General features: G+C 42.2%; 1 protein-coding gene across 1 annotated transcript in view; it reads left to right on the top strand.

Annotated features, from left to right (window-relative positions):
* Positions 1 to 10,403, top strand: part of furinb (furin (paired basic amino acid cleaving enzyme) b) — a 10,895-nt gene extending 492 nt beyond the window's left edge. The window contains exons 2-7 of the mRNA XM_068722377.1: positions 1,658 to 1,805; positions 2,999 to 3,116; positions 3,353 to 3,532; positions 3,747 to 3,874; positions 4,482 to 4,610; positions 8,330 to 10,403. Coding sequence (XP_068578478.1) covers positions 1,658 to 1,805; positions 2,999 to 3,116; positions 3,353 to 3,532; positions 3,747 to 3,874; positions 4,482 to 4,610; positions 8,330 to 9,033 — 1,407 coding nt within the window. The 3' untranslated portion in view covers positions 9,034 to 10,403. The remainder of the gene's footprint in view (positions 1 to 1,657; positions 1,806 to 2,998; positions 3,117 to 3,352; positions 3,533 to 3,746; positions 3,875 to 4,481; positions 4,611 to 8,329) is intronic.
* The last annotated feature ends 1,129 nt before the right edge of the window (positions 10,404 to 11,532 follow it).

The following is an 11,532-nucleotide window of genomic DNA, read 5'->3' as shown; positions in this document are numbered from 1 at the left end:
CTGTAGGCATTTCGTGTTTTTTACAGTAAGCGTTGATGTGTGAAGCAAAAGTTTCTCAGTGACTGCTCTAATTAGAGGGCGGTAACAACATTTTTTTCTCATATAATGTTCATGACATAGGTAAGTCATTGTCAGCATCGGCCTTAAAAGACTAATTTAAAACGGTAGATACCGAGCTGAGCCATTTTCAGTCCATGAAATGCAGATTCTTTTTAATCTGGTAAGAAATGTGCGTGTGCACTCACGTCTGGGAGTCGGCGTTGGCCTAACTCCCAGCCCAGAAATTCTTTCCTCAGCAAATTAAGCTTTTGATAATCCGTTAATTAGCCAGACAAATCAGCAGCTGCAGTGCACACAGACATCTGAATACCTGTAGGGCTGGCCGTGAAAACTTTAAACCGGAGAACGTCTCTCATTATCGCTCACTCAGGACTCCAGGTGTCAGAAACCCAAGTTTCTGTCAGCAGCGCTAATGTGTTCTCCATTTTGCTCGTATCTTCAGTCATATCTTGCGGCATGTTAACGCCTCTTATCAGTCAGACGTCCTCCGCTCTGCATAATTTACTTCATTTCTACATTAGCATATACCTGATAGGTGTCGAAATCAAATCCAGTATTACCTCACAAACCCAGGTTTCAGTTCAGGTATACATACTCAGCGCACCCAGGTTTATCTCAGCACTGTCACCTGGCGTATCATGAGAGAAGGGCGCAGACTGACAGACCTAAAGTTTATACCGCTAAGATTATCTCTTACTTCTACCAGCACAGTAGAGTCAGCTCTCTGTTCTCGTGACAGGCAGCAGTAATAACAGGGTAGCTAGTTTATCAGACTGGGACCACACAGGAATTCACAGAGATGGAATCATTTAATAGGCAGAGTGTTTTGGCTTTTGGCGTTTTATTTTATTTTCCTTTTCGCTCTTGGCTGGGGTGACATTGAGTGGATGGGTGAGTTGGGGGGATGGCATGGGATCCTGTCCATTAATAACACATGAGAGGATGTGAGATGGGAATGCTGATACGGAGAGTGGCAGAGGTGATATGCAACAGTGCAATCCTGTTTCTATCTGCCTACTGTGTTGCACTCAGTAAGCATTGTCTTAAACCACAGACCAGTTTTCTCATCATTGGTAACTCACAGGCTTTTCGTCTGAATGCTTCCCTGCCGTGCCTCTTAATAAATCTCTATAAAAAAAACACACGTTTTTATTGGGCTTCTACTGTTTGAAGGTGACCTCATCCCCAGTCCCAGACCTCATTACAAACTATCATTACAGAGAGGTCTAGACACAGTCCTTCACACTGTTGTATCCACTGTTTTACTGTGTTCCCCAACCTTTCAACACAATAGGTTATGAGGTACCTTAAATACGGTGTTTTACACCGGTGTTAAAACCATAATGTGAGCCCATACCTTTGTTATGGTTGACATATTCCTCAGGGCTTCCTCTACACCTCAGTATAATATTTCAGAAATGTATGTCTCAGTGGATCCTATTTCATGTGTGTCTACAGACTCTTGACCTTTTCCATATCCCACAGCTCCTCACATTTCCTCTACTGTATTGTTGTACAGTCGAGGTCAGCGAAACTGGGTTTTTCTCATAAGTGCGCATAATGTGGAAAGTAATACCTTTTGGCTATTACATTACAGAAAGACAGCACGGTTACTCTGCTTTCCTTCCTGTACCTCTGCAGTATGAACCTGACCTGGAGGGACATGCAGCACCTGGTGGTGAGAACGTCCCGGCCCGGACACCTCAGCGCCGGAGACTGGAAGACCAACGGAGTGGGACGCAGAGGTAGAGGCTGGCTAGTCCAAAATAAGCACAGATGGTATTTGTGCTTCAATCCTGGGCACACAATATGACTTTTTTTGTGAGCACATGCATTGTATAATAATATTTATATATTAAAACTCTATGCTGTGCGCAGTAAATTGTTCAATATTGTGCACATGCGCACACAATAATACCCTCTCACTCAGTTTCAAACTCGCTTCCAAAATCCTCGGAGACGCGTTCTCTCAACTTCTCTGCTCTGTGCGCCCTCGGGTCTCTGCATGCTCAACCAACTTGACAAAGTGTTACAGCATGCCACAATTTCAGTCGAAAAGTTTGGATAAAATGAATAATTTATTATTGGCTGTTTTGTCTCCACTCTGATTGCCAGTAGGATTATAGTTGTTTTTGCATGTTTTTGCCACAATATATTCTCTGTAAATCACTCCTCCTGTGTTATCCTTTGAGAAAAGATCTGAAAGAATTTATTTTTATATTTTTCATGATGACTTCATTTCAAACCATATTTGCATAATCCGTAACGTCAATGTTTTGTCATAGACAGAGCTGTAAGCCACACTGAGCAAGACAGCAGCCTGCTACACAACACAAGATCAACAGATTCACATTAGCTTTCCTGCTTAAGTCTCCCTCTTATCTAACTCACACACATGAAGCCACGTCATGTCCCATCTCCAAACAAACATTCACCCAGGAAAAGTGCACAGCTGACGTCATTTTCAAGCCTAGATAAATAAAAACTGGTAAGCTGTAGCACAGAAAATGGCGTGTGAACCTCTTTGCCAATATCCTTTTGGTCCATTTAGATGCTGGTGCAGTCCTGACCCTTCAATAGCACTGTTAACAACACACTGTCTGCCCATGACATGTGCAAGACCCTCCAGCTGGCTGAGACAAAAAGGAGTATTTCTGATATTTCCTCAAGAACTTGTTTTTGTTCTTTTTCAATATCAAAAACAAATTAACATTTAAAAAAAAATATATACAGTATATTTTTGACTATATTGGCAGAAAGGGATGCCTAAATCTGATTTGAATAACTGAAGGAACTGAATTTCTGCTTTGGATTGTAATTAACAGTAAAGAGTGGATTGTTGACTGACAGTTATTTCTCTTTCTGTGATGTTTATCTCATCGTTACCGCCCACCAACCTGTCAGTCTCTTTATCTCTCTCCGTCTTCTTTCCCCACAGTGAGTCATTCGTATGGCTATGGGCTTCTGGATGCAGGTGCCATGGTGGTTTTGGCACAGAACTGGACCACAGTGGGACCACAGCATCAGTGTGTTCACACCATGCTTGCAGAACCAAGGTCAGAAGGTTGACTTGAAGCTGTATGCGCGGGCGCGCGTGTGCATGCGTGTGTGTGTGTTTAGTCTCATTATGAGCACTTGCTGTTCTATCATCCAGCTCAGCCTGATCAATGTCACTGTTTTCTCCTTGGAGCTGGGACATTCATGTAGATTTGTAGTACAGGGCTATTGTCTGTGACCATTTCTGCAGCCACACAACATTAACCACCTTCCCCTCCACTCGTCAAACCTGCAGAGACATCGGGAGCAAGCTGGTGTTCAGCAAGAGCGTGGATGCCTGCTGGGGACGACCGGAGTACGTCAGCTCTCTGGAACATGTTCAGGCTCGCCTCACTCTCTCCCACAACCAGAGAGGAAAATTGGCCATTCATCTCATCAGCCCACTGGGCACACGCTCCACCTTGCTGTTTCCCAGGTACACAGTAAAATACACCACTATACACACCAAGCAGCCGGGCCATGGTATAAATCTCTCTTTGCCTGTGTTTCTTTCACACAGACAAACACAATGTGCATGTACCTCAGTTTTATCTGTGCACAGATACTCCCACAAGTATACTCTCTGAGAAAAACTGCATTCTACCTTCAGAAAAAATAACACTAACACTTCATCTCCCCTTTTCTCTCAGGCCCAATGACTTCTCCTCTGAGGGATTCAACGACTGGGCCTTTATGACCACCCACTCATGGGACGAGGATCCTCAAGGGGAATGGACACTGGAAATAGAAAATGTAGCAGCTAATGGACGAGACTTCGGTAACCCCACTCATCACCGTTATTTGTTCAGTCTGGTCACATCACACCAAACCTACATTCATGACAGCATGCACTGCCCCATTATAAATCTTCCTGCATTTTTTCACGCTTCTCAAATTAGCCTCTGCTCGGTTCGCGTCTTTCTGTGTCTCTCTAAAGATTCAGTTTATACCATTTTTGGTACCAGAGGGAAGCGTCTCTCAGAAGTATTTGCGGATTAAAACTTTAAAGCCGCTGGACAGACAAATATTTTTCTGCAAGAAAGTGGTTGGTAAACTTTTCATTATCAACTATACAATCATCGGGCTGCATTTTCTTTCAAAAGGTAAACAGCGGCATATTTTTGTTACTTGTTAAGTCCTAGAATTCTTGTGTGGCTTTGGGAAATAAGATATGAAGGCATCCCTTCCTCCTCCACTGTTGTTTTTGGTCCGCTCTCATCACTTCCTTTTCTTCCACCCCCATATCCTCTTCTCAGCCAGTTCACACTGTTCCCTCTCTGAGAGGTGTTACTTTAATATTCTCTTCTCTTCCCCCTTCCTCCCTCTCTCTCTCTTTCTCGCTCTCTCTCTCTCTCTCTCTCTCTCTCTCTCTCTCTCTCTATCAGTTGTGTTAAGTCAGTTCATCCTCATCCTGTGGGGTACTGGACCCAGCGTCGTCAGCCCCTCCTCATCTGACTTCCCTCGGCCGTCCAACAACAGCTGCAAGACCTTTGATGCCCAGCAGATCTGTATTGGTGAGATAAAGATAAAGAGTTTTTTTTTGTCGTTGTAGTGATACAATGAAATTTAGTTTGGTAGCTCTCAGCAGCGATAACAAACAATATACAAGATTAAATACAAAAGGAAATACAAAATGCAAAAGGAATAAGAACGTTACTAAGTAATAAAATGTAAGTAATAAAATCTGGTGGGTGGGTGTGTGGGTATGTCCTTTGCATATCTTAACATCCGTTAATTTGATCTGTTTCACACGAGGCTGCTGTTTTGTTTGAGACCAAGATACGTGCAGTGTTGAAGATGGTTCAATTTGTTCAGTTTGGGCCTTTAACTTTTGAGCCTTAAGATTATTTACTTTTTTAAATTGGATTTTGTGAGTCCAGACAAATCTATCTCAAATCTAGCCTTTTTCCGCCATTTTGAATTGTGTCTAATTCTACTACTACTCTTCCTACAAATTGTGAACAATCATCACCAAATTTAGAGCGGAACATCTCTGGACAAAGTTACTCTTTTGGATTTTTGACATTCTATACAGTTTTGCTATAGCTGACCCTCAATGTTAGCTCAAATGTATGAAAAAGACAGTACAGCAGGGGTATTCAATTAACATTCCAAAAGTTCCAAATTGAGAAAATCTCGGACAAAGGTCCGGAACATTACAATAATATCTAACTTGCTCTATTTAGTGCCATATATATATTCAAGAAGCTAGTAGTAACTGTGTAGCCAACTGTCAAATTCAAATTCTTCTCATTTCAAGTAAAATAAAGGCTGGATTAAAGAATAACTGACATAACAGAAAGCTTTTGAAAAATGTGCATCTTAATAGCAGGTCACCTCAAGGTGTCGCTCAGAGAGAACCAGGACATTCTGATGTAGCATTTCAAAATGAAAGCCCTTCAAAATCTCATTCATGAGCTAATTTCAAATCAAAATTCATGAGACAATTTGTCTAATTTCAGATTAGATTTTAGAGGAAATGGTGCATAGTTACAAAATCATTTCACCTCAGGTTGATAGCAGACCATCTCAAGGTTTCTCTCAGAGAGAATCAGGACATTGTGATGTAGCATTTCAAAATGAAAGCCCTTCGAAATCGCATGCATGAGCTAACTTCAAATGACATTCATGAGACAATTTGTCTAAATTCAGATGGGATTTTAGAGGAGATGGTGTATAGTTACGAAATCATTTCACCTCAGGTTGATAGCAGACTATCTCGAGGTTATTCTCAGAGAGAACCAGGACATTCTGATCTAGCATTTCAAAATTAAAGCCCTTCAAAATCTCATTCATGAGCTAACTTCAAATCAAAATTCATGACAATTTGTCTAATTTCAGATTAGATTTTAGAGGAAATGGTGTATTGTTACAAAATAATTTCACCCCAGGTTAAAATTAAGTAATTCATTTTAGAAAAAATTATTTCACTGAATTGCCCTGCAGCTTTAAATTCAGTTCATTCAGGTGTGAAGTGATGTCAATCAAAAAAGCCACGATATTAAATTTTTCTCATCTTCTAACAAGAGAAATCTGTGTGCATGGACTTGATCTGTGGTTATTAAACTACTTGTTTCAGCTCTATTCTCTCTGTTAACATAATGGTTGGTCAATGAATTCATGTGTTAGGATTCTGATCATATTGGGCTCTTAGGTTTATTTTCTGTGTCTTCATTTCAGATGTGAGTGGGTACGTTTGCTCAAAAGAGTTGTGCTTTGTCTCGTAGTGGCGCTTCACATTACCGCTTTTAAACATCTGAGACATACTGGTTTTAAACTGTCCGTGTGAAGAATGAACCTATGAAAAAGTCTGTTCATTATTGTTTAAAGACTCTGGTCTCTCTGGTCTCTCTGACCACTTCTCTCTCTTTGGAGAACGTCATGTGAAATAACTTCTCTGACTCACGTAATAATTCTCCTACTCCTCGTTCTCTTTTCTTGTCTCCCCCGTGTGTCTACATCTCACTCGAGTCAGGAAACGTGTCAGAATACTCATATTTGATTGGCTGAGCTGCATCACGTGATGTGATTTACGCCACTGAACAAGTGCCGTAAAAGCTGGAAAAGCTGCGCTGGTTAAAATATAGGCGCTCCGTCAAAATGTAATAGTTCTCAATTATCTATCAGTTTTAGGTCCTGGGTCCGGATACAACGGCGTCTGGGTCCGGATCCGGACCGCGGTCCGCCTATTTGTGACCCCTGTAGTACAGTATGTCACCAAAATATAATAAAAACTCAATAGTCAGTAGTCTATAATATTTAACTTTGAAGCAAGGAATCTCTGTATGTGTGTCTGTGGCTATAGATATCTGGAGAACAGTTCATCTGATCTACTTCACACTAGGCGGGTATATTGCTGGGGACCCAAAGACGAGCATTTTCGAATGGGGTGCTATTTGGCCAGAATGTGGCTCAATAATGCTGGACTTATGTTTTGGCCCGTAACTATGAATCATCAGTTTCAAAAATCAAATGATAGTTTTTCCTGGATTTTGTAGTTCCTGACGAATCTATCCACATAAACCTCGCCCTATTGCTTCTAGATTGATTTCCCGCCATTTTGAATTGTGTTCAAATCTGTTTTTCTGCTACCCCTGTCCATAAAATCTCTGGACCGAGCTGGGAAAAGTTTTTGGATGTTTTGATGGGCATGCTCTTGGAACGGGCACTGCACTAAATATTATAATACAGGCTTTTGTTCAGACTGTGTTGGGTATTTCAAATTGTGAAAGCGAATGTTGTGAATACAGATTGTCTGTTTATAAGCTTCTGTGAATATGCACATTGCCATATGCCATATTAGTTTGAATCGGAGTGTGGGACGTATGGAGAAGCAGCAGGGGAGATTAACACTGCGTCAGTGTGAGAGGTGCACATTGTCAACAACTCTTCAGGAGGATGACTCCCGCACTGAAAGGCAGATGAAGTCGGAAGCTTCGTTCTGCTCCCAAGTGTTCAAACGCTTCTTCTTAATTAGTTCAGACTTCTCTATAATTTATCTAAAATCTACATTTCAAGAGTTAGTGTTTACACTTTTTTTTACAGGACCATGGAAGTCGAAGGTTCCTAGAAAGGACTTCTTAATTTGGTGATAATGATATAGATATATATAAATATTTTTAAAAATGAACCATCTTTATTCAGTGCACAGGAGATCAGCTGAAAGTGCAAATGTCTTTCTGTTTTAAAGTGAAGGCAAGCAGACAATTCAACAAATATAAAGAATATCGTTTTTTAAACAGATGAATAGTAACTTGGGTTTAAATGGATTTTAGTTTTTCTGGTCATTAAGATTTTAGCAGTTCTTTTAAGGAAATTCCTCTTACTGTGTCCAACTGCTAGTTACAGTAACTATTATTACTCTTACTGTTACCACTCAAATAAATTAGTTTCTATGTGGACAATCTCTGAACTCTCTGTTTTCCAACAGAAAAAATAGATAAATTAGGGATGAAAAGATTAGTCTATTAATTTATCAGTCAATTAACAGAAAATAAATTGCCAACTACTGTGATAATTGATTGATCCCTCCTTGTCTTTCAAGCAAAAAATAGCAAACATTAGATGGTTCCAGCTTTTCAAATGTGAGAATTTGCTGGTTTTCACTGGATTACACTGTAAATATGTTGTGACTGTTGGTGCAACAAAAAAAGCAACTGCCATTTTTATAGTGTTTATTTATTGGAATGAGACTTAACCTCCCTTATGCTTTCATCTCCCACGCTGCATCCAGAGTGCAGCCCCGGCTTCTCCCTCTTCCTCCAGGGTTGTGTGAAGTTATGTCCGCCGGGCTTCACCTCGGGCCCGCAGCTCCTCAACCTCTCCCTGGAGAACTGGGTGGACTTGTCCTCTGTCCAGGCCTGCCTACCATGCAACCCCGCCTGCCTCAGCTGCTCTGGCACCGGCCCTACAAACTGCCTGTCCTGCCCGCCTCACAGCCACCTAGTTCTCACCTCCTGCCTGCACCAGAACCAGGTCCAGCGCAAATCCCCACTAGTTGAGGGCCTCCAGGTTGAAGGAGCCCAGCCAGAGGGGGAAATCCCAACGGCAGTAGACGACAGCGGAGGAGGCGAGGAACCTCCGGGGCTCAGTGTCGCTCCGTCCACTCAGCTGCCTGCGGTCGTTGCCGTGCTCAGCTGCGCCTTCATCCTGGCTGCCTTCGTCGGGGTCTTCTTCCTGCTGCAGATGCGCTCAGGCGGCGCTTCTTTGGGCTGGAGGACCAAACTGCCCTCTGTGTATTCAGAGACGGGGGTGCGGATGGGCTGCGGTTTTGGCTGCGGCCAAGGACGGGAGAGGAAGGCACGGATATGCTACAGGGGGATCCCCACTGTGTGGGGGGATGAGGACATGATCGCCTACCAGTCTGAATCAGACAGCGAGGAAACGGACGGTCACGGCGAGAGGACAGCTTTTATCAAGACCCAGAGCTCGATCTAGCTGAACCTGCATCTGCTGTTGTGGTGTCTGACATCACGGCATTCTGGGTCTCATCAGCATTTAGATCTGACTGTATAGAGCTGATACAAGAAGGAGAATCACACAGGCTCACTAAATGCAGGCCTTACTGTCCCATCAGCACCCCATCCAAATGCATTAAAGAGCCAATTATTTGTTTTTTATGTATTTATTAACATGTGTTAATTTATCTTATTTGATTAATATCAGATGGATTTATTATGCATTTGAATCTTTGTCACCAATTTGAGGTGTTATGCAACTGTGTTGTATATTTTTTTTGTTTAATGACCTACTTGACCATATTTTGTCTCTACTCACACAATAAAGTTGAGGCACTTACAAGAGAAATCAATATCAAAGCAGCAGAGGCCAAGACGTCCTGGCTTTTAGTCCCAAGTATAGTTAAAATACCATGAATCCTACATCTTTTGTTAGAGCCCCTCTGCCTGTTAAATGCCCATGATTTTCAAGCTCCATACCCCCAGTTTCTGAAAAAGATTTGAGACTTGTCAAAGCTCCTCCAGAACTACGGAGGAACATTGTACAACCCTAACAGGCCGAGCCGTACTTTCTGTGACAAGTAAACTGCTCCTCTACGCCAGTTGAGTGCTTTACTTTCCCAAATATACATTGGTTTGTCACCAACACGAACACCTGGCCATCGGCAGCAAATTGACGTACTATTTGATCATATTCCTGGCAGATTGTGGGCCAGCGGTCATGAAGTTGAGACGCTATTCATTAATAGTAAGAAAACTTTAAATGGAAGATGTCTGCAGCGCACTGGGACAGCATGATAAAACATCCTGCTGGCTGTTTGATGAGCGAGAAACTGTGGAGGATGCTCTGTTTTCAATCAATGCTCAGTGGGGATTGCCATCGCAGCATAGACACAAAATATCATTGACTTGTAGTAAAGTAACACTGTTTTGGAATGAAATGAAAATAACACTTAGCCCAAAGCTGCTCGGCTGACCTTTACAACATTTTTCCTCCAGGTTTCTGCTGGTAAGAAATTAGATCATTTTCTCTTCATTTTCCCCACGGAGCATATATTGATTTTGGGGCTTCTCTCCCAGAACGTCTTCATCAGGGTAAAGCTCTTTCTCTCTTTATTGTGAGCGGCATACATCGAAAGACAAATACATGCTTTATTTGCTCACCCATAACAGTGTAGACTTGCCGAAGCCTTTCGATCCAAAGGGCAGAATGATTACAGTGATTAAGTAATGAGATCTTGTATCGCATTTTCTATGTTTGTTTTATATCCTTTTTTATTTAACTGACAATGGATGTTGATATTGTGGAGATCAGTTTCATGCTGGAATAAAAGTACTGGCTGTTGCATAGATGGACTGTCTGTGTCTTAACTGCCAGATTTGAAAACTTTTAGGGTTTTAGGCATCGGAAACCTAGCCCCTGACTCGCAAACACCAACCGAGAGAGCAGATGGTTCATCGCTTGTTCGCGGTCATATATCATTGTAGAAAGTGTGTTTCCTTCACTCCGGGCGTTTGGCTTTAACAGGGTGCCAGCATTCTGTCTTCTAGTCTCAATACTCTCCGGTTGCGGTGAGCATGCTTCCCAAAGGCCTTTAAGAAACAATTTTCTCAAGTTTCAATATGGTGGCCCCTGAAAGTTTAAATTAATATAAATGGAAGATGTTTGTATGCACATGGGGAAACAATGCCAGCTGGTACCAGCGTTGTTCATTAGCAGCTTTTCTTCGTAACACCCTCTACAGAGGCAGGTAACTGGGTTCATGGGTGAAGGTACATTCATTCTGTGGTCCATAATTAGATCTGCTGGGAGAACTGGCTGCACAATTCAGTGCCCCTCAGATGCGCCATGCTTTCCATTATATAAGCAGTATGTGTGAAAATAAAAGTGTGTGTGAATTGGCTCATAGTTCAAAATGTGGATGGGTTTAAAAGTCTTATGTCTCCTTATTCATATCATTACATGCTTCTGTGAGCCGGTTTTCATTGGTTCTTTTATGTATACCCTTTAGCCTGTATTAATTAGCGGCCATTGACTGAACAATGATGCCCACTAAAAGGGCTTGGCAACAAGAATTATTAGATCAATTAAGAGAACAAGAGCCCCATTAGCTGATTTCACATTCAGATCATTCTCATTCCAGCTAGTCAAACCTTATTTGTGTTTGTGCTGAATCTGATGCTCATGGATAAGGAACACAGTCGGCACCAGCAGAGTAAAATGCAGAGGCTGGGCGTCCCCAGGGTGCCACCACAGGCATCACTTCCCCCTGCGCGCACGCACACACACACACACACCTACACACACCTACACACACACACACACACACACACACACACTTCCGTTCTCCACACATGCAGCGCAGTGATCACTCTCAGGCCTCAGGCATCCCTGCCGCCACATTTTCTTTATTCCTCTGTGTCGCTGATCCATTTTTATGAAGCGTGAACAAAGAAACATTTCTTTTCATGTTCACCT

The sequence above is a fragment of the Cebidichthys violaceus genome, unplaced genomic scaffold (assembly GCF_023349555.1).
Source record: "Cebidichthys violaceus isolate CVI_PGR_0920_01 unplaced genomic scaffold, fCebVio1.0.p SCAF_3, whole genome shotgun sequence".
NCBI lineage: Eukaryota > Metazoa > Chordata > Actinopteri > Perciformes > Stichaeidae > Cebidichthys > Cebidichthys violaceus.
The sequence above is the reverse complement of the archived record's forward strand: the minus strand, read 5'-3'. Positions and strand labels throughout refer to the sequence as shown.